General features: G+C 45.2%; 4 protein-coding genes across 7 annotated transcripts in view; 3 read left to right on the top strand and 1 right to left on the bottom strand.

Moving 5' to 3' along the window:
• Window positions 1–280, bottom strand: part of Hrb27C (Heterogeneous nuclear ribonucleoprotein at 27C) — a 31,064-nt gene extending 30,784 nt beyond the window's left edge. For all 3 annotated transcript variants that reach the window (XM_017911262.1, XM_017911261.1, XM_017911263.1), the window contains exon 1: window positions 159–280. In XM_017911262.1, coding sequence (XP_017766751.1) covers window positions 159–196 — 38 coding nt within the window. In that variant the 5' untranslated portion in view covers window positions 197–280. The remainder of the gene's footprint in view (window positions 1–158) is intronic.
• Window positions 281–3,234: 2,954 nt separating this feature from the next.
• Chsy (Chondroitin sulfate synthase) lies at window positions 3,235–12,729 on the top strand. Of its 2 annotated transcripts, none has more exons than XM_017911079.1 (7): window positions 3,235–3,748; window positions 6,597–6,695; window positions 7,119–8,108; window positions 10,090–10,230; window positions 10,307–10,487; window positions 11,074–11,430; window positions 11,548–12,729. In XM_017911079.1, the coding sequence occupies exons 3-7, from the start codon at window positions 7,290–7,292 to the stop codon at window positions 12,516–12,518; spliced, it is 2,469 nt and encodes an 822-aa protein (XP_017766568.1). In that variant the 5' UTR covers window positions 3,235–3,748; window positions 6,597–6,695; window positions 7,119–7,289; the 3' UTR covers window positions 12,519–12,729. The 2 variants fall into 2 exon arrangements, with proteins under 2 accessions (XP_017766568.1, XP_017766569.1); XM_017911080.1 differs by lacking the exon at window positions 3,235–3,748 and adding an exon at window positions 3,843–4,030.
• A 1,322-nt stretch (window positions 12,730–14,051) lies between these two features.
• On the top strand, window positions 14,052–15,154 carry LOC108555435 (lysozyme). The gene has a single exon (XM_017911068.1). The coding sequence runs from the start codon at window positions 14,331–14,333 to the stop codon at window positions 14,772–14,774; it is 444 nt and encodes a 147-aa protein (XP_017766557.1). The 5' UTR covers window positions 14,052–14,330; the 3' UTR covers window positions 14,775–15,154.
• A 9,351-nt stretch (window positions 15,155–24,505) lies between these two features.
• On the top strand, window positions 24,506–25,792 carry LOC108555518 (pro-resilin). The gene is made up of 2 exons (XM_017911180.1): window positions 24,506–24,554; window positions 25,110–25,792. The coding sequence occupies exons 1-2, from the start codon at window positions 24,537–24,539 to the stop codon at window positions 25,593–25,595; spliced, it is 504 nt and encodes a 167-aa protein (XP_017766669.1). The 5' UTR covers window positions 24,506–24,536; the 3' UTR covers window positions 25,596–25,792.
• Window positions 25,793–26,019: the final 227 nt, after the last annotated feature.

The following is a 26,019-nucleotide window of genomic DNA, read 5'->3' as shown; positions in this document are numbered from 1 at the left end:
ATCGGAAGAACATTGATGGGAAACTACAGATCCGAAGTAACTGCAATACGCAAATGGAGATCCCACGCAATAAACCCGACAGCCCATGAACGCGTCGATCGAAAATTTTCGTACAAAAAATACCTACGAATAGCCATTAATACACAATTCAGACTTACCCCTTTTCGTCGTCGTCCATTTCGGTCTTCACTCTCATAATATTTCACTTAAAACTACGAGAATGTTGTTAGTATTAGGGCGCGAATGGGAATATGGCACGATGCTTAGCGCGGACGAGGGTAATGGCTCCCCACAATGAACGCGACGTCGAGAACAGAATGTAAACGTAACGAAGCGACTCGCGTCACTTCCGTTGACGAACTAGTCAAATCAGCAACCATATATAATGGCGTCTCAGGGGCGTGTATAGAATGAAATCGTGCCCTCTGCAATATGGATGCCACGACATCATATTTTACTTTTGCTAAATGACTCTCAATTCAAATAACTGTATAATTCTTTCGCATAAACGGCGCGTACTCAAAAAAAATAATCGATATCTTTATCATGCACGAAACAAATAATCGTTAAAATTTTAGAATCAAGTATACCAATCGATGTGTTACAATCTACGACGCTTGGGTTATTACAACCCTGAAGGAAATAATGTACACGTTTAATGAATTCGATATATCCCAAATAAGCGATGTAACGATCGAAAATAATTTTTCTTACATTATAAACGAATAAATAACAAATATTCCGGAATAAATATACTAGTTGAATGCAGTAGTGTTTCTGGGTTCAACGATCTATCGTCACATAGCTCCCGCCATTTTGTACTCAGAACGGCGGGAAATTTTAAACGATCTGCGATTTATCAATATACGGAAGACCTACTTGACGTGTACACAGAAAATTAAACTTTTTCCATTTAATCGTGAGAACAACCACACCGCATGAAACGATGCATTTGCATTACAAAATATAGTATACCTTTCGCACGTTCACATTTTTATCAAAGAAAACACACTAATTTTCTCCTTACATAAAATGCAATCTTCTAACCATTGCATAATGCATAAGAAACATTACATTGAGCAACGCGTTAGTCTTCATACCAACAATAATTTCATAAAGAACTCAAGCAGAGGTGCGCTAGCATTAAACTCCGAGTAATTTCATACCTTATTACCGGTGAATTTAATTAGAAACATTTAGTTTAACTTGAGAGCCGAACATCGTGTAAGTATGTACGGGATGTATTATTTTCACCGGAAATATGATGCATAAATCACACTTGTACCAATCTAAGCTATAAACGGGGACGTATTAATATTTTTGACAAAAAGCAAGCATAACTTCAGCTACATACCCTCTTCTTCACACGATATAACTAAATCTCTTATCTAGTAAAAGCGTAACAACGTAAAATAAATAAAACTAAACGATCACCAAAGACTTGCCTTTAGATATTTTTAGAGCTATATCTGTAATCCAAATTTTTGATCAATTATTTATCACAAACGATATTACGAAACACGGAACGCAGTTTCACCGAAAAATAATTAATATCACCAAAATTTGAATAACTTTCTTTAACGATTAAATTAGGAATACCCGCAATAGATACTTAACATCCGACACACGAACATGGACCATTTTGAAAGAGTTTCTTTTCCACACGTCTGCCTACGATTCGTTTCCATTCCCCTCTTTTTCCCATACGTCGTTAAAGATCATTAAATTCTCGGAATGCAATAAATTGTCGAAACGGGGTCTTAAGGAAGATTGGTCAAACCCGAGGTTATCACGTGCGTGAAGTTGGAGGGATCGGTTCCTCTTTCTCCTCCATATTTCCGGCAAAAGGATTTCCACGAGCTGGCTAAAAATAAAATTATTTAACCAGCCTCGCCACGAGCAAACTTTCCTCCTTCGACTGATTCATCCGGTCGGCCAGCATGACTTCTTCGTAATCATTCGAATCGTTATGCATTCGGCATTATCCAAACGCGATAGCACGATGTGGTTGATAATCGCGTAGTAAACTTCTGGTAAAAGTGAAACGAAAGTGCTGGGGCTGGGTAATCGTTTGGCTAAATGACGTGTCGCTGAACGCTGTTCTGGCCGATCTTTTTGAATCTTTTACAACACACCTACATTGCTCCTTCGCGTCTTAATCCGATCGTTCCGCTCGAGCAAGGATCGAGCATGGCGAATGGGAGATAATATGAAATTCACGAAGCGTAAAGGTAGTTCAATTCGCTTCTATTTCGACGGAAGTTCCTGCTTTACGGACGCGATGCTATAGTGTGTCAGCTTCGACTGATCTTACTAGCCGGCGTTTAGTAACGTTCATTACTGCGTTCTAACGCGAGCACGCGACGATCGCGTAGGTGTTCACTATACATTTATTTTACGCATCTCGTTACACAATACGCTAACCAGATATACTCGAGTACACATCTCGCTCCTCTCTCGCGGTTCGCGAAGAGTAAACACATGTTTCGCATCCTATCAACCGGACGAGCGTGAATAGAGAATACGCGATACATGACAATGAATTGCCGAGTAATCGAGCGTAGTTTGATCGGAACTATCGCGACGATATTGACAACATACAATGTAGGTTATCTTTGATTGATAAAGATAGTCGTACAGAAATTCGCCATAGTGTACCGACAGGTTTTGGGAATGTAGTCTACCGCGTCGTGGAAGAAGGTACGACCGAGAAATGTCTAAAGCTAATGTACGATTTCTTGAAAAAATGTGCCCATTTGTTACTATAAACGAGTCATATCTCAAGGCGTATATCGTTCCTACAGATAAGAGTAATTTTAGAGGGTCAGGAGTTCTAAATATAGAGCCCGTACACGTTCGACCGTACCGTTTGCTACAAAATTTAAATAATCGGGCCTATATCGATGATTCGTCGGCCACTGAAAATAGAAAGCAATCGTTTACCATAGGATTTATATCGAGGAAATCGCGATACCCTACCGGGACATCGTATCGAAAATAACCGTATAGAAATAGAATGATTTTACACTTGGTTTCTTGTCACGCATCCCGCGTATCTCGGTTCATTTCTAGTGTCGCACGTTCCGCGTATCTCGGTCGAAATGTTCGCAGAAGATAACATGCCTTTTCGCAATCTTCCAGACGTATGGAGAAAAAACGAGGAAGAAGCTCAGCTTGGAGAATATGAGGAGATTCTTACATAATTTTTCGCATCCTCGCGAGCAAGACTGGCGCACGTGCATCTGAGAATCTGCAGGAATCCGTAGAGCACCAGGGATCGCAGAAGGGTCGAGATGCCGATGAAGAAAGGATCGAATCGGAGGCTGTCGAAGGTTGCCGAGGTCAGGAGCATGGCGTGAAGCCTGCGTATCGACTCATTTCCTTCGTATCCCAACGAAAAGTTTCTGCTCCGTCCGTTGAAAAGCTTTAGTATACCTCGGCGAGCCGATCAGGCTGCCTGGGTCTAGCTGGCTGACTGCTCGTTGCCCGACGACTGCTTGCCTGACTGGCTGACTGCTAGCCGGCTCTCGGTCTCGTCTCGTTCAGTCGCCGCTCCGACATCCTGCACGCAACACGGCCGCGGCCGGTGCCAGCACGTTTCTTTCATCGTCTCTTCGTTTACGGCTTCTGTCATGCCAAGGCGGATGCAGCGGGTCCGTAACACGGCTTTTTTCGGCGCCAGCTAAACCCACGTGCACACGTAGAACGGCAAACGAATCGGCCGGCTAAAAGAAGAAAACGGAGAAGAGTAAGTTGTTCGTGAAACGAGGTATACACATCCGTGAGAGATATTCAGTGACTGATGGAGATTGCTTGTTGCTTCGCCTAATAGGGAAGCGCGAACAGCATTGGTAAATTGAATGGTGAAAAGTCGAGGAAGGTGTGATATAAGCATCGTGGGGAACAATCGAAGTTTTTCGGTGGAACAGTGATTGTGAGAAAGTCTCGTGAGTGGATGGAAAGCGATTAATCGAACGTGACATTGTAGTTCCCGGATGAGATCCGAAATTTCTTTTGCCAGCTGGCCAACGTAAGTGCTTCCGCAATTAATAAATTAAGAACCCCGGTGCACAAAGGCTATTTGTTTAGAATATCGAGCTGTCGTTTAACGAGATTGTTCAACCGTGCACTGGGATCGTTTCACGAGCCGCAAGCCTTTCATTATTATCGTGCTCCCGAACACGAAAAGTCGATGACTCCTAGACGCTTCTACCGGTTGATCGGACAGACTGCTTAACTCCGATTCCAGTCACGGCTACGACGAATCTAGCCACCTAATGTGTCTTTGCTTCGATGGCTCTGCCTCAACCGCGGCTCGATGTCTGTGGGAACAATTAGCGGAGGTCTCGTTCTACGTAACAGCTTTTAATGGCTGGGTCTGTTGGTCAAGTCAGTCTTTCGAAAATACGATCGTTCGGAAGTTAATGAGTGTCGACAGTCACGAGAATCCAACCACAACGTGTTTCCAGCCAGTCGACCACTTTGTTCTGACTCACCTCGAAATGTATGCAAATCCATTGTGCAGATGCGATTAAAACGAATACGAGGATCCCGCTATTTTTCGACACCCTCGCGCATTAAACGAATCACCTCGTTAACGGGATAATATTTCGGTGAAAAGTTTTCAAACGAAATCTGCCGGAAAGAAATTCTCCAATGATTCTTCTCGAATATTTTCGATAGACGTAGTCGTAGTCGTACTTCTCCCTGTCAATTTCGAATTTCACCTTTTCGTCACGGTAAGATAATAATTTCAAAAGTGCGACAAAAGTGCATTGACACTTTCGTTCGTGGTTTTAATGGCACTCGATTTTCTTGTTCGAAGCAACTCATCGTTGCCAGCTCATTCTTATCTCCTCCATAAAGAACTAGAAGTTGTAGGTATCCTACCGTAGGAACTAGCGGAGATCTGGAGCTGACTTTCGGCTTAAACCGGTTCTCCCGCCTTTCGTACGTCCTCGTTCGTGCACGTCACTTCGAATCGCATCCTTTAACGGGACGAACACCGGGATTTCGTGGATTCGCCGATTCCAGCGTGTAATCGCGATTGTCAACACCTTTATCGACGCGCATCTATTGATTCCCAGAAATTTCTAACGGTATCAGGCTAAACTCTTCTCCGTATCTCCTCGCGTGTTACGTTTACTCACGGAATGACGAAGCGAGAAAAATAAGAGTGTCAAATTCGCGAAATGATCGCGAAATAATGGCGTCAACATTCACGGTTCGCACTTCAAATTATCTTTGAATTGTTATTACTCGAAGCAATCTCTTTTTCGAACCGATAAGATTAAGATGGCATGGACGAATATTGATTTTACGTGTCGCCTTTCGCCGAGTATTTTTATACCAGCTAAGATAATAATTTGCATTTACCGTGGATTTTAACGGGAATCCGATTTTTCTGCATTGCCCCGGGGAATAAACGCGAGAAGATTGTGAGAACGGAAACGGCTGTGCGAATAACCACTGGTAACAATCGGCGATGACCATCAGCGACCTTTCATTTAACGAATAATTAATTTACAGTTAACGAGAAAGTCCTTTCTCCCCGGTTAAATCACACCGTCCTCGCGTACATCGACAACAGGACAAGTAGATCTTTCCTTCGCCGTTAGATTCGCGGGAACAGAAGGATGTCAGGAAACGAAATTCGATAACTACCCGCATTCGGATATGTATATCAGCTTGCCTGGAACCGGTTTCGTCGAGGGACAATTCTTTGTCTACGCCGATTTGACGAATAAATTTCGACTGTCCGTTTGGGACACGATCCATGGTGTATATTTGTTTCTCGCGTGATTCTTGTAAAGATTAACATCTGAACACGCTTAAACGCAAATTCCACTATTCGTGCAATCTTCACGTAATTTGAAACACGGGGGAGAAATATGCTTAACGGTACTTCTCGCAGAACCAAAAAATGTGCGTGAAGAATTCGAAGCGTCGACTAGCGGGCAAGGCATGTAGGAAGCATTCTTCCATATTTGTTAAAAGAGTAACTGAACTGTCAGGTTAATTGATCGAGAACGTCTTCTAACGGAGCCAAGTTCTACACACTATTATACTCTGTAACCTGCGGCTTTCCAGCTTCACACAGTGCCGGCTCTGTTCGACATCTTATCATCGTTCACGTGACACTGCACGAAACAGCAGCTGTGCGGAAAAAATCGCTAAATCCTTGAACTAAATAATATTTGACTTTCATGATGTCTGATCTTCACGGTCGATCGGCTGTGATCGAATTCATTAAAGCAAATGTCATCGATCGCCTTGTCGAGCATTTCGATTGTTCATCGTGGACTACAATTGTCTCGTCGGGCCATAAACGTATGCTGCTGAAACAACGAATGAATACGAATTATCGGATCAATTTATCGAAGTTTAGGATCGAGCGGTTACGAAATATTTAATATACCAAAGGGTAACCGCGATTAAAGAAAATCAGGGATTAATTGCTGGTGCGAAGGTTCGGGTCGAATTGCTTAGCACGTGTGCGACCTCAATTGCTCACATATATCGACCATATCAATTTTTATCTGCGAATCGTAATGTGCTATCGATTATCTAGCAGTAGCGTTTTCGGTTTCTTACAGATTGACATGAACGATCGAGACGTAACCGCGCCGAGGACACCTGGATCGACCATGGAATTCGGCGGAACGCAGGTGTCATCACTGACGAGATTATTCGATGTAAGTACGTTAATTTTGATTTTTGCGCGAGGGCTGGCTAGGATTACGTCACAGTTATAGATATTGTATCAGAGATAACGATAATCGGTTTGATTCAATTCGCGTTTATTAGTTTCCATCGAGGTTAACTCGAAAATAAATGGCTAGCCAAACAACGAAGGCTTTTATACTCTTACCGTGAGCGGTTGAAAACACACGGCCAAAGTTTGCTGTTTAAATGGCAAACAAACGTGAGTCAAAGTCCAGCGAATGCGAAAAGAATGCCTTTGAAATGTACCGAATACCAATTCGACCGGCTACCTTTATTTATTTTTCGACTTCTCCGTTGCTGACGACCGAGAAGCAACGTTTGTTCGTTGGATTTAGAACATTCCGCTACTGCGAATCGATGGAAAAATGAGGTTACGAAATCTTGTTCAACAGGTCTGAGCAGACTCGTGCTCAGTGTCGAGAAAAGGGAGCAATGGGATCGCAGGAAGAATTCCCGGCAATTAAGCTAATTAGCAGATTGAAATCGTTGAAGAAGTCGATCGCGGGAGGTAGGAAGATGACGATGAACCCAGCCGGAGGTCCAGGGACCCCGGAAGAATACCAATGGAAGAGGTGACGTTTCACCCAGTGATGCGTAAACGACGTGGACTGGCCAGCGCCATTCTGGGCCTGATAGTAGGCCTTCTCCTAGGTTTCCTTATCCAAAGCTATAGGATACTCTCGTCGAACCATCATCAACGGTCAAACGTTTATGTGACTTCGATGCCTGGATCGGGAGTGTTGATCAAATCATCGGCCCGAAATGTTCCCAAATTGAACGACGATGAGCAGATAAACAGTTCCTCTACCAGCCTGGTCTTCGTGGGTGTTATGACGGCTAGCAAATACCTGGACTCACGAGCCAAGGCAGTTTACGAGACCTGGGGTAAAGAGCTTCCAGGTAAAATTGCCTTTTTCTCGTCCGAGAACTCCATCGTCCCGGACAACTGCCCTGACCTGCCATTGGTACCATTACCGCGGGTCGACGATACCTATCCACCTCAAAAGAAATCGTTCATGATGCTACAGTACATGTGGAACAATTACGGGGATCGTTTCGAGTGGTTTCTCAGGGCTGACGACGACGTCTACGTGAGGACGGATCGTTTGGAGAAACTGCTGAGATCTGTCAATTCCAAAAGAGCTATGTACATTGGCCAAGCAGGCAGAGGGAACTCCGAGGAATTCGGTTTGTTATCCTTGGAGTACGACGAGAATTTTTGCATGGGTGGGCCAGGTGTCATACTATCCAGGGAGACCTTAAGAAGAATCGTGCCGCACATCAAGTATTGCCTGAGACATTTGTACACTACGCATGAAGACGTCGAATTGGGAAGGTGCGTGCAGAAGTACGCCGGTATACCGTGTACCTGGAGCTACGAGGTAATTTTCTCTATTTTCCTACTTTTGTTTGCTCGTGACAAATTGCCAGTTGCCTCGCGCGGGTTAATTGTCGCGTGAATTCTTCGCCAACGTCTGTCGCAGAGTCTATTTTAGAGGTTTTCTCCTTCTATGAACATGCTCCGCTGTGTCGCTCGGTCGCTTCATGCGTCTCATCGTCGTTCACATAACTATTAAATCTATTTTCGGTCGTCCTGTTTTCTTCTCTCTCTTGATACATACACCGTAATAACTAGGGACGTACATAGAGCACGTGTAATCCGTTGATCGACAGAGTCTCGCGATGTTCGACGGAACGTCGTGCTATCCCACAGAACGTACACTTCGATGCTTCGATAAGTCGATAATTAACGAGGGTGTTCTTTCGTAACAAAGATCACTCGGCGATAATTCTTGGTTTCTTTGGAAACAGAGGAATCCCGGGTATCTCTCATCGGTGTCGCACGATTTCTAGGAGCAATTTAATAACCGTTCCTGGTCCCCACTAACACGATATTCGCACGGTCTAAACAGGGTCTATGCGATACGTATTATCGGTTTAAATACATAAGCTACGCATCTGCATCATATACAGGGTACGCTATCATTAGGTTAACTCGGAAGGTACAATGCACAGATGAGGATGTTAGTCGTTAAGTACAAGCGAATAGTACCCTGCTAACCCAGTGGCCAGATCGAGTCATTCTCCTCCATCTTGACACTCAGCATTAGGTCGAAGTGCTTAAGTAACAATTTACAGCACGGAGCGGTTAAATCTCTTATCGCGTTCCTAGCAATAATTTAATCGAACTGCACGGTTGCGTTCACGGTTGCACGTTGTTAGGCGAATTATTATGTCACAACGTTAGCATTGGCAACATGCACCGAAACACGATCCAATAAAATATCTTTTTTCACGCTATTCTCGTGGTGTTAAGAGAAAAGGTTATTCTGGATTGAGGAAGTTCCAATGAAACGGAAAGGAGAAAAAAGGACGGATCTTCCTGTTCCGTTGTCTCCGTTGTTTGAATCCAAGGTCCGAGTCGCTAAGGGAAACGTGTCGGGAACGTTCGTCCAAGAGCTGATTCAACTTCTAACTCCAATATTGGTCCGTCGAGTTCGGAAATATTGATTTAAGACCGGGATTTCAGTGGAATAACTCTGAAAGGTAGAATGCTGGCACGAGGATGTTAGTCGTTAGATTCGAACAAATCGTAGCCTGCTAACCTACTGGCAGACGTTCCCGTCTTGACTTTCGTCGTAAGGTCGAAACACTTAATAGCTATTCATACGACATGCAATAGCTACGAAGTGTTTGTCGTACAGTTTTTGCACGTTTCCTTTTTCGAACGATTGATTTATCGATCATGCGTAACACCCGCGACGACGATTTTACGATTCGGGTTCTAGGTGGCGAGCTAGCTAATGACGCATACGCAATTTTCTTCCTGATACTTTGGTATTTCGATTATTTCTCAAAGCAGGATCTACGGTAATTTGCAAAAGAGTACAGTGAAATAAACGATGCTAGAATATGACCAAATTAACTCGAGAGACGTAATACTAGAATAATTCCCTGTCATACGACACCACCACACCCAGTCTCACAGCTTGATTAACACTTGCTCTGCGGTCCCGGTAAGATGCAGTTTGGTGTTCTTGATAATATTTATTATCAGACAGTGAACCAGCAGGAAGTTTATACTTCCACTCTAGTTCTATTCGCGTTGGTTTATAAAAACTCGTTTACGCATTCACCGAAAGCTCGCTAGCCTGACCGTCAAAAATTTGATTCTCGCTAGAATGAGAACTCTGTTTCCTCAAATTAGGGGCCAGTGCAAATATACAGTTTCTAACTTCATCTAATTACCGGGTTAAACGTCTTAAGATCTGAAGTCATCGTCGGATGACGACGACTGTCATCTATTTCTGTCCCGTGAATTTTAATCGCAGCTGACGATACTGGATGCTTTCACTGTTACAGATGCAGTCCATTCTATATCACAACAGTAGCGGTGCACAGGCGTTCACCGGAAACTTAAAGAAAAAAGAAGTTCACCGTGCTATTACTTTGCATCCTGTTAAAAGTCCGCCACATATGTACAGGTTACACAATTACATGAGGGTTGGTATCGACTCGCGTAACGTTACCTGCTAATCGTTTCCTCTGCCTGTTGCAAAAGCCTCTGTTTCCGTTGCAGGGACTTCAGATCCAAGACTTGCAACAAGAGAGACTCAATCTTCACCGAGATATTTACACGATGGCGAAGCAATTGAGAATCAGCGTGGAGAATCTGAAGAATTTCGAGATTGCCGACGGTGTCCCTCTGTTTCCTGTCAGTCCTTACTCCAAGGAATATCCGGGCGACACGGAAATACTAGGTAAACGAATATTATCCGAGAATTGCAAAGTCGCGAAAATTACTCGAAAAACGTGGGTGGTTAAGCGCACGTCATTAGGATAAATTCGATGCCGAGCGTGCGAGGAGCTTTTGAACCACTGGAATATTTCACGAGCCGGGCACGAATCGTCGATTTCATGAACAATCGCGTTTCCCTGGATGTGCGTTATTAATAGAACCATTTAGGCCGATTAGCCCGTGCGAATTGATCGTCGGACCGACGTGGCGATGTAGGAACGAGGCACGACACGATTCGTTTGAGCCCATCAGACGGAACGATCAGGACTTCGATCATGATTCTACTCATTTCCATCTTCTGCACTTACAGACATATTCGCGCCTAATACGCGAGCGCTGTGAAGTGGTCCGGTATTACATCCGTGTCCGTGTGGAGGTACTAAAATTTTAAACGCAGCCATAGACCAAACTGTTGATACTTTGCCAGCGTGTACGTCGTATAAATTATTCCGCGCATAATGGTATCGAGTGTTATAAACATACAGCACGTGGTAATAGGAATTCTTCGAAATTTTCGAATTTCGTTAACGCATTCTTTTCTTAAACAGGTGTTTCTGCAGGACTACGTTCGTTCACACCGACAACCAGCGACGAAGTAATACACTGGGATTTCTTGTCGAGGTCCGAGTACAGTTTAGGCGACTCGAATCCCAGGAGAAGAATTCACAGCGACATAAAGGAGGGTCTGGAGGACATCACGAGGGAAGTGATGGCCTCCATAAATGCCTGTTCACGACAGCGTGGCAGAGTGGTGGAGGAAAGGTCAACCCTATATGGATACAGGAGAGTAGATTCTTATGGTGCCGACACGATACTGGATCTCCTGTTGGTCTACCGGAAGTACAGGGGCAGAAAGGTTACGCTGCCTGTCAGAAGACACGTGTACCTCCATCAACACTTCACAGGTACCGTTTTCAAAGCCGAACGGAATCTTTTGCGTTCGTTGAAAGCAAAACTGCGTCGCAGGGATCGAAACGAACGGCGATGGCGTTTCGAGTGAAGCACTGGTTTCTTTTTCGTAGGACTGGAAATACGAGAAACCGTGGACGGGGTGGAAGTGGACGAGACGCGGAGGAAGCAACGGGGAGACAAATCTTTGCAAGATATATTTCGAGGCGGCTTTCTGAACCTGAATTTCAACTTCGAAGAGGAGGATCCGGTGAAGAGCAAGGTCGTTCATTTTATTCTCCCTTTGTCCGGAAGATTCGAGGTTTTCCAAAGGTTCCTGCAAAACTACGAAGAGACCTGCCTAACGACTGGAGAGAAGACTGTCCTCTCGATCATCCTCTATCGTCACAAGACAGAAAATTCCTCCTTCGAGCGAACGATAGATTTGATAGAACAACTGAAATACAAATACCGTAGCGCCAGTGTCGACGTTATCCATGCTTCTGGAACATTTTCCAGAGCGAAGGCTCTGAACATCGGCGTGTCGAGGTTGAAGGACGACGATTTGATGTTCTTCGTCGACGTGGACATCGTGTTTACCGAGTCTGCCCTCTACAGGATTCGCGTGAATACTCTTCTAGGTAGACAAATATACTTCCCTGTGGTGTTCAGTCAGTACGACCCAAAGACGCTTTATGGTCGAAACGCCAGGAGGCATGATACGTTCGCCATAAACGAAAGGACGGGGTATTGGAGGCAATTTGGATTCGGTATCGTTTCCCTGTACAAACGGGATTATAAAGTGGTCGGTGGCTTCGACCTGTCCATCGAGGGATGGGGCAAAGAGGACGTGGATTTCTACGAGAAGGTAGTCAAGTCGAATATCAAGATCTTCAGAGCAGCTGACAAGGACTTGGTTCACGTTTATCACGATGTCGAGTGCAGTAAAGATCTGTCGGGAACGCAGTGGTCTATGTGCATGGGAACCAAGGCTGACACTTACGCGGGGATAGAGACATTAGCCAAAATGATCTTCGAAAATCCGGACATACTACGATTTGCCAAAGCCAGAAGGGCGAACTTGACCAACGCGGCGGCGGGTTGAATGACTTTCCGAAGGCTGAAGATGTCGAACGTGTTCCGGTTGTTAAGGTAGAAATTACGTTTGCAACTATAGGGTGCCAGAACGTTTCGTAGCTAGGACATTTTGTAAATACGCGGTGTAATTATGGAATTTTGCACGCTGATGGTCTGTACCGGATGATATTTAAGGTCGGTCGCGAATTCACCAAAGTCTTTGCCCTAATAAGATTAGCACGACGATCACGTTTACACTACGATTTCGTAGGATCGATAAAACAGGTCGTAGGCTCAAATTTAATTTAACGAACTAGAAAAAGGTGTATTTAACGAAAGCAATATTAAATGCTCGATTCGTATATATATAAGCGATTACGCTATCTTTCTATGTGTATGTTGAATATATAAATTGCCAATGATATGCAGAGTATTGATAGATACGAATGAAAAAAGTAACGAGACTTTACGACAATCAATATTGATATACTTTGTACGCAAACTACTAAATTATGGCGTTATTTACATTACGAATGTGACGTGTCGCTTTTGGTTGGCTATTAGTGTAATACACGTGCTGAATACTTTTTCATTTGGACCAGAAGAGAATACTAGTATTTTTGTATAAGTCAATATCGTATCGTACCGTAAGGAATTCGTCTCTCTCCTAATCTGAAAGAAATCGAGAATTTACATTGAAGTTACTGCTATTTCCGCGCGAGAGGAAATAACTTTGTGAATAGTTAACTTAAGACGAGTTGAGAGGTGTCAATACTGTCAAGAAACGTAGCGTAACGTTACACGCGAGGGAAGTTTTGTAAGTACATGTGATATTATTGTGCCTTGTGTATAGACTTTTATTTGCGAACTTTACGTACTGCCTATTTTATTTTATTTTTACCTACACTACCATCGATCGCGAATAAAAATCTAGCGATGCGAGTTCTGCAACTTGCATAATCATTTATGCAATTCGTTAAGTAGCTTCGACGTTTCGTCGGATTCTGAATAAAATTTCTCTATTAAATAACCGCGTTACGTCAATCGCTGTACCTCTGATAAAAATGATCCCCTATCGCACATCACTTACCGCACCACGAGATACCATTTCTTTTCCCCTCTATCGATTCGTTCTTTTATAACCAATTTCCCCAAGGTCTCACGCGCTGTCCGTATTCTCCTAGCTTAGAAAGCGTCTTCGGCTTATAAGGACACGCGCAAGGTTCCTTTAAGGATCGTGATAAAAACTTCCAATTAGATATCCTGCGAATCCTTCTTCAGCATCGTTCCGTTCCTTTTCAGGAAACTTTATGCCGATCCATTCACTGCTTCTCGAATTTCCAAAAATCAAGCTGATTATTCGTGGAATTATTGACTGCACCGAACTCGAACTCTCACGGCTCCCACTGGAATTGTCTATTTTGCAACGAAGCACCGTTCGCTCTTATCGACTCGTCGCGAGTATCAGCTACCGTTGGTGTAGCGAAAAAAGCGAAGAAAAAAAGAATCACGAGTGTTATTACGGAAAACTTGTCATCGATGGCGAGTTTATCGAAGCAGCCCATCGAAGACGAGTGGAGCCAACGCGAAATCGCGAAGAAAGAATAAGGACAACAGTCGTCAGACATTCCTTCCGGCCACGCGGCGCTTAGGAAATTATAATTTATCGCTCAAGCTCAAGGACGTCGCGTATCGTTTGCCACAGCACGGCACAACCGGTGCAGTAAGTCGCGTGATATTTAAGCGTGAATCTTCGTCGCGGTAACGTTGTGTCGAATAGTTTAGCGCCAGTGTCCCGCCCTCGTGTGTTTCATCGAACAGCTGAAGCATCGGAAAGGAAATGAAGAGGAAGATCGAATCCTGGCTGGTCCTGTTCCTCCTGGCTGTGCTGATACGCAGCCAGGTGGAAGCAAAGGTTCTGTCGCTGTGCGAGGCCGTGCAAGAGCTGCAACGTGCTAAAATCACGAGGACCATGATAAGCAACTGGGTCTGCCTGATGCAGAGCGAAAGTGGACTTGACACGCAGTTGGTCACTGGTCCAAAGACAGCTTCCAGTTACAACTACGGGATCTTCCAGATCAGCAGTCTGAAGTGGTGCTCCAGAGGACACACCGGTGGCGAGTGCAACAAACGTTGCGAGGATTTCGCCAACGACGACATCCAGGATGACATCGAGTGTGCCAAGAAGATTTATAATTCGAACGGGTTCCAAGCGTGGAGCGGCTGGGTGAAGAAGTGCAAGCTGAAGCCTCTGCCAAATATCGGCGTTTGCAAGCGACGATGACGAGGATGTGGGTGGACTTTAATTCGAGTCTGTACTACCGGTGCTAGAGGTGCTAGAGTGACTGCCATCGAGACACTGGGATCATTGAACTGTTAGGTGTTGGTTCTGTTAGGATTAGTCTGTACGACGCAAGATTGTAATTTCTTTTCTTAGGTTGCCATTAGTCGGCGTTCGACTGCACGGTTCAGATAGAACAATAAAGTGTCATAATGGGCAGAAGCCGTGATTCGATGTTTGCGAATGAGACCAAAGTTCATTCGAGTGCGTCGTATAATTTAATGGTCATAATGCTGATAATAACCAAGGAATCGTTTACGGACGTGTAACGTACATATGTATCTCTAAGTTTGGTATGGATGAAATATACGTTTCGATAATCATATATTAAATCACTGATTTTTACGTCTCAATAATGCAGGAAATTAAGTACTACTTATTTTCTAATTATCTCGATAACTTCCTAAGTACATACGAAGCACCACGGACAAGTGTAAACACATCTTCGGATATCGTCTCGGGTTTTATCTCCGTTCGAGTGATAAAAATCATTCTTGCGGGATGGAATATTTTTATCAGCGGATTCTTGGAACGCCACATAATCAGATAGAACGGCGCGAATTTCCAGAGAGACTGTCTTTAATTAGACGTAAATTGATTAATCGCGGTATTACGTAAGGAATTGCGATAATAGACACAACTGAGCAGTCGCTATATTTAACAGTCGCGGACGAACATCGTTAATTGAAAACAGCCAGGAGAATCGTAGTTTTGGTATTCATTCGACGTTTCCGAACAAAGTTGCCCAAGCCACGAATGGATGTTTCCCAAATATGAATACAAATCGACTGGAATTAGGCCAATAATGATGCAAGAAATCGGCATGATCTTTAGACGCGCCGCTCCACTTGGCAGACCGAATCGGTCGAAATAAAATGGTTTAGAAATTCTGACTATTAGAATTACAAAACGCGTCGTGACAGGACTGCGCAAATTTCTTCCCGATTTCATTTTCTGCTCAGGGAAAAGTATCACGATATTGACTCTTTCGGAAATGATTTCCATTCTAAGCAACATCACTCGGCGTCGTTCAACGTCATACCGATGTGGGATCTCGACGGTGAAAAGGCAAATAAGGTATAGCGTAAATCGCGCGGTTTGATCGAAGCGTAGAAGCATAATGCTACCTCGAAGAATTCCCATAAGATACTTTGTCGAAGTTCAAGGAAGTCAAGAATGCGTGTTCGAAAGGATCGAGTTTCGGATGGAATGTCGTCGAAGCCGTAATCACGGAGGTTACGAGCCATCAAAATCGCGGATCGCATAATTGACACTCGTGAAAATGTCAAACACACTCTGGTCACCGATCTGCCAGTCGACGCGTTTTCACGCGATGAAAAACATCGCGATGCGGCGCTCTCTTGGACGATCGGTTCCCGTTCGTCTTTCCGCGTTTCTCTTTCCTTAAAATCGATCGTTGCCTCCTGTTCGAGCGTTTACACGATACGCCTAGGAAAAACGATAGCCAACCGTGTAAATGATTGCGCAACTAATTCGTAGAGACACCTCGTGGCCGTAGAATCCTTGACGAAACAAGTTCGAACTCGGGTGAAAGAAAAGGATCGTCGAGGCGACGAAACGTCTTCGCGGCAGCTAAGCTTCTAACGAATGCAACGTGTCGAAGGAAATTGATTTCGCCTGGTGTTAAACGACCGGAGGAATAGGAATACGCGGCGAGAAATCCGATGATTTGCCGCGGGACACCCGTTAGAATTTCAATCAGACTGATGCGACGATCTAAGGCTACCTTTCCAGGCAAGCCTCGCCGGTTACATAGAAGAGGTGTACTTGGCTAGTCCGATGCGCACACGGGGATGCACGTAGGTGTACGTAAGCGCATTTTACCGTAGACACCGAGGTGAGTGTGCATGCACCTTTCACTAGCGGAAGTGAACAACTGAGACAAACGCGTGAGAGCGACCCGGGTCATCGTTGCTTCTTTTCTACGGCTGGGTAGCCTGCTATCGGAGGTCGATCTGCGCCGCCTCGCGATTCACGTTGATCGATCATGCTCGATTTAGCCGCATAATCATAGATAATTATCGATTCTTTCTGCTCGCCCGACACTCGTCTCCGTTCCAATCACCTTATACGAATTTCCACCCAAGTTGCGTGTATTTGCCAGGGATCAATGACTGTTCTCTGGGAACGGTCTCGCGTAGGAAGCCTATACCTTCGCTGGATAGTTCGATTAATTCATTATTACGAGACACAAGCATGCTGGAATCCCGTGAGTTTACGTAACTCGTCGATAACGGCGTCTGCGAATTATCGATAATCGTAAGTGGGTTGATAATTACTGCCGACTCGATTGATCGAACGGCCATTGGTCGACAAAAGCGGGGAAAAATTGGAATCTCGAAGTCCGCGGAATATGCGAGGACTGGCGAGCGCAATCGCGAAGCGGTAAATCATGTAACGCGTTTATACGAGGCCGGCGTCATAGACGCAATAAACCTATCCGTAGATGTCACATTTCTCGCTGAATTACTGTTGAATAACGGTACACATCTGATGAATATTAACAAGCTTTTTGTTGGAACTTAACGCGCTGCGTTCTTGAATGAGACGTATTCGTTCATGAACCAAAGGCACAGCGCAGATCCGTCGCGCTAAATGTCGAAACCATCCCACGGATCTGTGACACAGAAGCTCCTCGTAGAAACTCCGGAACTGCACCTTTTCTTCGACTTTGTTACACCGTCTTCTCTTATCACAACTTTCTACACAGTTTGCGCGGAATATAAATCATCGCTCGAGCGAACTACCGTTCGACTGCTGAGAGACATCGTGAATAATCGTAAACCTCGTAATACACGGACGAATGGATCTAGCAATGTCCTGTCGCAGAGGAAGACAGGCGAAACGCGACCAACTGCTGAATATCCCTTTCCCCTTTCTAGACGACCCAATTACCACGGTGAATCCCGATTGATTACCAGCGCGGGTCTCGTATTTCCGTGAACCCAACAATTTTCGATGTTTCGCACGGAACACGGGGTCGAGCCTGGGTTCTCAGGGTGCATCGTGATCTCCCGGGTCTGTACAGGAAGAAGGAAGTGCGAGGATCGATCTCGGTATAAACGAGCCCGAGTAACGGTGAACCAGGCGTTCGAGATGAGCGTGCTGGTGAAACTCGAGCGTAGTTTAAGCGACCTCTGCAAAGGTCGCCATTCCACGAGTTCGCCGAAGAAAGTGATCCGATAAAGAGCGAGCAGAAGCGGCCTGGTGGTAATTGCGATGGATCTCCGACGTCTACTTTTGCGATCATTATTGAAGATCTTCCACTGCGAACTCTTCCTTTTTTCTCTTCTTATGAAACGTTCGTCGGCTTTAGTCTCGTATCGACTGTTCGGAATTTCGGACGAGTCGACGCTTTGGTCTCCCATAGTTTGCTAATTAGCGACTGTTCATCGGGTAGAGTTCGATGATCACGATAGCTGCGCGATCACGCTTACGTAAAATAAAATAAAAGAAAAGAAAATGGGGGAGGATGAATTAAGTCCAGTGGAAATTACGTGACGCGAAGGTGGTAAAAGTATAGCGAGCAGAGAGAGAGAAGATGGCAGAGGAAGCATTTTAATGGACGTTACGCCGTGCCAAATAAGTATTTTGAGCCGGAAAGGAAAGCGGTGAGATTAAAACGGTGCCAAGCTGATTAGAAAGAAGCGAAAGGAGCGAAACAAACTCCCGTACATGCTTAACACTTTGCACCACGTTGCAGGGACAATAATGGATTCCTTAAATTTGCGGAACAGTGTCAAAAGCGTAGTGAAATTAGCGATACGGGATCCGGGTAATAAATATCGAGGCGAGAGGAAGGTGGGAAAAAATTCCGCCATGGTTTATCAACGACTCGAAAGGTCGAAATTTACAATTTTGATTTGAAATTTGATTATGGCGATATTTTCGTCATAAAATATTCGGAAGACGAACAAAAATTTCAGCGCGGCTCGTTCTCTTCGGCGAAGTCAGATTCGACTATGGTTGCATCGTTGTGCGATGATCCAATTAATGGGAGAAGGTTCTAACGATCATCGACGCTCCGCTAATTGTTTCCAGTGAAGCACAGATGTTTCTCTTTTTAATTCCCTTCGACCATGCTACTAAATTACTTGTAAAAAATTGCCAATTAAACGTTATATAACCGGAGAAGTTCTCGAGTCTGCTCGGTAATAAACCGAGGAAACGTCGGCTCGAAGAAAGTAAGTCGTATCCCCGGTAATTGCTGCCATTCTCTCGGTTGCTATACAAATGATTAAAAAATAGAGAAAAAGGACGAGCCTCTAGGCACAATCGTGCGGATGATATTAAACAGCGATGCGATGGACGCTCAAAAAGTAGATGGGCTAGCATTTCATTCCGACCCGGCTCGTCCGTATAAACCAACCGGAAGCGTTTCTCCAGTTTTCACATACCACAGTGATAATTACGTACATGGGAAGATATTCATGACGCTCTTCTAGGAGGTCTAGCCATCGCATTACCGGTCTCTGCCGGTGAACACGAGGCATCAAGTGGTATTAGTACGCTACTTATACGCCACGAGTGAACACAATTACCATTTACGCTCTTCTAGGACGTCTAGCCATCGCATTACCGGTCTCTGCCGGTGAACACGAGGCATCAAGTGGTATTAGTACGCTACTTATACGCCACGAGTGAACACAATTACCATTGTACAGGTTCGATACAAATCATTTGCAATTTTATACGGCATCGATAAACGGGAATTTTTATAATTGGCAAATGGAAATCCTACAGAAAATTATTAATTACGATTCAGTTAACTGGTAATAAATTCTAACAAATATTCGTATGCAAATAAATGCGAGTTCTCGGTTTCCTCGTTGCATTTGTGGCGAATCTTGTGTCATAGGTTTGTCGTTAAAATACGCATCGCACATTAGCTTCGTATGATCGGCTTCTACAGCGGGGACAAGGAACGTCCCGTCCTTATTTCGATAAACATCGCGCACGATGTAATAGCCAAGATACGTGGAGGATTCTCATTAACGCCGGTGCGAGTTTAAGCGGGTTCTGCTCTCACAGTGATACTACCTGCTCGTACCAATTTCTCAGCGATGAGGTCACTTTACATCCTTGCCGGGTTTCACCGCTTCTGATTACCCGTCCAACGGATCAAATTCATGCGCTATCCGACGCTTTCATCACCGATTTCCTCGGATGCTGCAGGCTAAACGAGTCACTGGACCAAACTTTCGAACGGTCGTATATAATATGATGAACCCAAGGTTCGTGTTGTTTGCTCCAGCGTATCTTTAATCCTTTCCGTCGACTTATCGAGTAACGTACGTGCTGGCAAATATGATTTAAAGTAATTCGTATTACGATGCTGTCTGCTGCTGCCGGGAAGGGAAGCATCCTCTCTTGTGCAACAACTAAACGCAGGCTTGCTCCGTTTCCCGTAAGCAATTTTGCGTAATCGTACTACCTGCTTACTTGCACATCGCTAACGAGTAACTCCACTCTGTTGCCACAGATCTTTCCCTCGCAGCCGCTCCCTCGGATCTAATACACGTGGCACAATCTCGAAATTCTCCAACACACTGACACTGGGAAAAAAAATTTCGCCTTAATCGGTATCGATTAAGGTCGATTGGACGATCGCAAAAGTGACACCCGATTTGTCACAGAAGTATGGGCAAAAGTCTGGCGAGCAATATTTACGAGTTTCCGAAGGGTCGTCACAGACGCCATAAGTTGTACAACGCAATATTGTCAAGCATTGTACGATAAATATTTACGCGAGTTAAATATTCTCATTAGCATGCTAATGTGCCAAGTGTCCCACTGACGTTCGGTCTATTGTTTACTTAGTTTATGGCCTTTTACTATGCAAACGTGTTACTACCTAATGATCCCATCACGAGCGACCGCCAAACTGTCCAATCGGATTAGAGACGAGTCTCAACAGCATCACGGTCTTGACGAGTACCAAATTTTCTCGAGTACCATACAAAAATATTTTTCCCTTCACCTTTCACTTTGAATTCAGCCTTTCACCTCACGGGATTACACGCGATTTCGTTGCGATGTTAAACTTTTTTTTCCGCGAGATTCCCATCATATCCTCCTCGACCGTACGATCCTTCTCGAGATACGCATTATCGAGGAAGCATTGAGCACGGATACCAAGCGGCTTCTGTTTTATATATAGAAAAAGGGTCAGCCTCATGAAAATGTATGCAGACGAAATTCCTTTACTGCGTGGGCATTCGAAAGATTTCGTTACATAAGTCAAAAACCTTACGATTTTTTATGGCTATCCAAGGCTGAAGTCTATACAGTAAACGCTTTCTTTTTTCCTCGCCGGGTATTTTTAATGCAAATCGGTTAAAGAATAAAATGAGATAAAAACAAGAAGGGAAAGAATAACGGCAGAAAAGCGTGAAAGTTTAGAATATAGCTAATAATTGCCTAAATAAACCACTAATTAGGTCGTCGCCAGAAATTCCTAATTACCCTGACGGACGCTTTTATCTCGCGTCTGCGAAGAAAGTTAGCGTCCAAGATACACTGCGAAGCTTCGAACCGATCAGTGAAACTAGTCTTTTGGTGGAAAACGCTCGAGACGTAAAGCACGAGTATGACAAATGTGCTCTTTTCTCTCCACCTGCCAAACGATTGATTCGAACGATTGCGATCAAACTGATGTGTCAGATGGGACAAAAACGAGACGGACTAAACAGCGTCGAGGAGGAAGAGGACTACTCTTGGAAGAGGTTGTAACGGACGAGCGAAAGTCGAGCCTCAGACTCGCAGATTCCCCTTCTTTCCTGCGACCCTGCAACATTAATATCCGAGAAACTCGGATGCAGTACACAGCGAGACGTGGCTCGGGGGCTTGGGAAGATCCCGAGTCATCGGGATCGACGAGCCACGATGAATCGCGACAGGCATCGAGAAAATCGAAATTTTTGCACAGGCGCCGGCTAGCTAATCTGTACTTAATGCTCCATTCGTTCCTCGATAGCCTTCCGCTAGTACGCATGATACAGTGAATATTTCATCACTCCTGACATCTCAAAGTAGGCCAACGTCTCTTACTTTTCTTTCCTTTTCTTTTTACGAGCAGTCGCAAAGAGGACGAGTCCCCTTTTCGAGCAGCGGTTCTGAGAGCGTAATTACGAAGCTGGGAATGTGGAAAAAATTTTGCAAACTGGATGGACGATAACGCGTCCGTGTTCCGTGCTTTTATATTAAAAAGCAAGGAGCAAGACGCCACCTCCGCAGCTTTGCGAAAAATTTCCGAGCGACGAACATAATTTCGTACGATCATAAAGTATACAATACGACCATTATTGTTGGCACTGATGATTTCGAAATTCGGACCGTTTGAATATCGCGTTTTTACGAGCTTCGACGTACACCAACGCGACATACGCGTTTCTCGCGTATCGGATGAAGCTACGAGCAGGTGTATCGAAAAATATGCTATCGGAAACATTGCATGTCAAATATGAATGGAACAAAAATCACTTTCACTCGAGGAGAGCCATCGCGAAGGATGGATACCAGAGGAAATTAATTATCCGCTCAGAATGTGACCTTTTTTACCCAATGAAGCAGTATTTCAACAGGTGGCGAGTACGTACATAGGTATTTCGTAACACTGCAACTTTACCACGGGTGCCCCGATGTCGGGTAAAAATGGACGAGAACGACAGCAGATCCCTCGCAGCACTGAACGTCCAATTTCCTGTTTCCTTCATCGATAACCGGCATGGGAATTCCGAACGAGCATCGAGGTGCACCTTTCTTCCCGCTTTTCCAAGCGAACCGCGCGAACTACGAACGAGCGAGCGATCAATCTGGTGAACAACGAGAAAAAGCTTCGTAGCGGCGACTGAGCGCGTACACGCTGGCGAGGGACGCGCGAATCTGGCCGGAAATGGGGCGAACACGGGTGGCGAAGGAAAGAGACGAAGGATGACAGAAACATTGGATAGGAGCGTGTCCAGAAGTGGGTCGAGAGTTCACCAGGCGGATAATTAAATTCCACATGGAAGAAAGCGTTTTCCCTCTCGTTTCGTGGAACCATCACCGTGGCACGGACCTCCGCTGGACAAGCGTTCGATATCGTTTGATATTTCCGTGCTCGCGTGTGCGTCCGTGTTCGCAGACACACCTGCACACGCGAGCGTACGCGTACGCGCACCTGAGCGGGAGCAAGATGATCGCGCTGCCAGCGAGGACGATGATCACGATGAAAATGCAAGGAAGCTTCGCGATGATGATACGAAAGGCGACTTTTCTTCCTGATACCTCTCCCTTATAGAGCAAGGATCAACGATCTAACGGGTGGCTCTGGGACACGCTCGATGACTGCGTTCCTGAGACACGTTTTGCTCAACAGCTGCGTAACGTCGTTATATAAAATAGACACAAAGCAGCGCACAAATTATTCGATGAAGTGTATGCTAATAAACGATGTTTTATGAGCTTGTCATACTCGCGGGATTTGTCATTCGCACGGTCGGGTTGAATTGAAACGCGTTTGAAAATGGCCGGTAGTAGCCGGATCGGAATATGCTTGTCACGGAATTGTTCGCTTCGAAAGTTAGACCGATGGATATATTTAGTAAATCCCGGGCGAAAAATGAAATATGGCTGCTTTCTGGGGCTTAAAAACTAAACGGGTTCTACGAGAATACGCGGAAATCGGTTATGAGATATCCGTTCGAGGCAGGAATCGATTAATCATGGCGTCGAATTCCTGGCAGGAGTGAAATTTTTACCCGAGTGGATTGTTCGGAATACAATCGAAATACGGGATAAAATCGTGGAGAATTGCAACGAAGTAGGCTACATTTTAAAAACTCGACTTAAAAAAGAAGGAGAATCATCGTCCTCGTGGTCTACTTGTGACGTTAGACAGATGGGGTCTACGTGCCTTTCGCGAATGCGCTGGCGGAATACAAATGGCAGAAATTTTAGCAAGATTTGGAAACGTATTCGATAAACAACGAGTCGATCGATATCCAGAACTTCGATAGTTACGTCAGAGCATTGTCGACACTTGCTTGCTTCGCAGACGATCTTTTCGCAATAAATTTGCAAATGCGTCGTCCATTTGAAAACGTCTTCGATCGCCGGGTCTGAGCTGGAACGAAGAAAAGAAACGAAAAGCGTTAAAAGCGGAATTATCTAACGAAGATGCGTGAATTTTCGTCGAAATTCTATCGTGCCGTGTAATTTTGGACAAACTCGAGCCAAGATCAAAGATCGTTTTTACGATCGGGTCCGAGTCAAAACCTATATTTGCGAAATCATCCGAAGACTCGGGACATCGAGTGTGTACCGAGAGTCTAGGTCTAGGACGCAACTTGGGACCTGACGGCCGCGTTTAATCCGAGAGAGAGACGTTTCACAACAACGGGACGTCCAAATTCGGCCATTCCCGAAGGCAGAGGGCCTAAGAATCGACAGGAGCGACGAGGACGAGGTAGGTGTAACGTCCAGCGGAGAAAGAGAGACACGAACACAATTGAAAGGACAGAGGAGAAGCGAAGAGAGGGAGGGGAGGAGAGAATCGTCTCACAGCTGAATTACTCTCACTCGAGAGGCCCCCGTCTCTTCTTCGTGGGGGCTTCAAGTATCCCCCTGCTTCTCGTGGGGTATAAAGGACCCTGGTCTACCTTGCACAGAGTCACAGAACAGAGCGGCACCGCAGAAGCCGACATGAATCCTCTGATCGCGGTAAGCACGCAAAATTCTTTTAAAAATTATCCTGCCTGAATCAGAGAGAAATAGAGAGAGAGAGAGAGAGAGAGAGACTGTGTGTGTATGTGTGTGTGCGTATGGACAAGTGTAGGAATTTTGTCGAAAAGTGAGATCCACGGGATGTTTGAAAAGTGATCGGTGTCCTCGATTTTCGTTGACCGTGTATCCCTATTAATTTTCTAGCCGGAAATTCCGCTAAAGCTTCGTCGGGGATTACGTTTTATCCGTCCATCCGGTCACTTTGTTTCGCTCCACGTATTTCTCGAGTTTCCCTGTCAACGATACCTCGCGCCACGGCTTTCCCTCTCGATCGTGTGACTTTTCTTTAATTTCAACTACGCTTCGATGATCTCGACGGTTTCCAATTTTCCTTTTTCCGGCGTCGACGAATCAGCCCCATCGGACAACGCTTTCTAGCAGCAATCGTGATTCGCTTTCGAGCAAGCCTGATACGCTGTACACCGCGATAATAACAGTATCGTTCGCGTGAACAGGTAGAATTAACGTGTTCAATGTCTTTCGTTCTTCCAGTGTATGATAGTCGGTCTAGCAGGGTTCGCCCTGGCCGAGCCACCAATCTCATCCGGCTACAGCTACAGTAGACCAAGCGGAGGCGGTAGTAGTTACGCGCTCGGCGGGGGTGGTGGATACACTGCTGTATCTACTGGCTACCAGACCAGCGAGGGAGCATCGGTGGACGGCGCGCTGCTCGAACAGATTCGTCAAATTTTGCTGAGGGAAGAACAAAGCAGTGGTTCTATAGGGGGTGGTGGTACTTACGCCCCTAGCTCGAGCTATGGTGCTCCATCGACTCAGTACGGTGTACCAAGCTCGACCTACGGTGTACCGGTTTACCAGACCCGCGTAGTAGGCATCGATCTCGAAGGAATCAGGCAGGCCATCCAGGTGGCGCAGTTCAACCAAATTACCCACGGGGTTGGTGGCTACCCAAGCGGACCTAGCGGATCCTACGGAGTACCAAGCAGACCATCCAGTAGCTACGGTGCACCGTTCTAAATGGTCATCAGACTAAACACAGATTGGATGATGGGAGAGCGAGAGAGGGAGAGAAAGAGAGAGAGCGAGTGAGGACACCAGTCGACCACCACGACTACCTTCCGAGCTGAGATTTTTAACGAATGAAACGGAGGCACACGGTTAAGGTCGATCAAGGAAAGCCAGGACTTAGAGTACGAATAGCGGAAACAGGATGAGCACAGAAGCAAGTTTTTCCACGCGAAACCTATTCCCTCCCCGGGCCTGCTCGGAAGGTGGTCGTAAAAAGGGCAGATCGTTAAGAAGAATACTAGAAGATTGAAAACGGGTCCTATTTTCAAACACGAAGGTCGTCATCGTTCGACGAATCAAGATTCTCAGGGGTAAAGAACGAAGATGAAATCAAGGATGTACGTACAAGGTAACATCGAGCAAGGGTTCCATA

Source organism: Eufriesea mexicana, unplaced genomic scaffold, assembly GCF_001483705.2.
Source record: "Eufriesea mexicana isolate 0111107269 unplaced genomic scaffold, ASM148370v2 scaffold124, whole genome shotgun sequence".
NCBI classification, from domain to species: Eukaryota; Metazoa; Arthropoda; class Insecta; order Hymenoptera; family Apidae; genus Eufriesea; species Eufriesea mexicana.
Note: the sequence above shows the minus strand (reverse complement) of the source record. Positions and strands in the feature narration are given on the sequence as shown.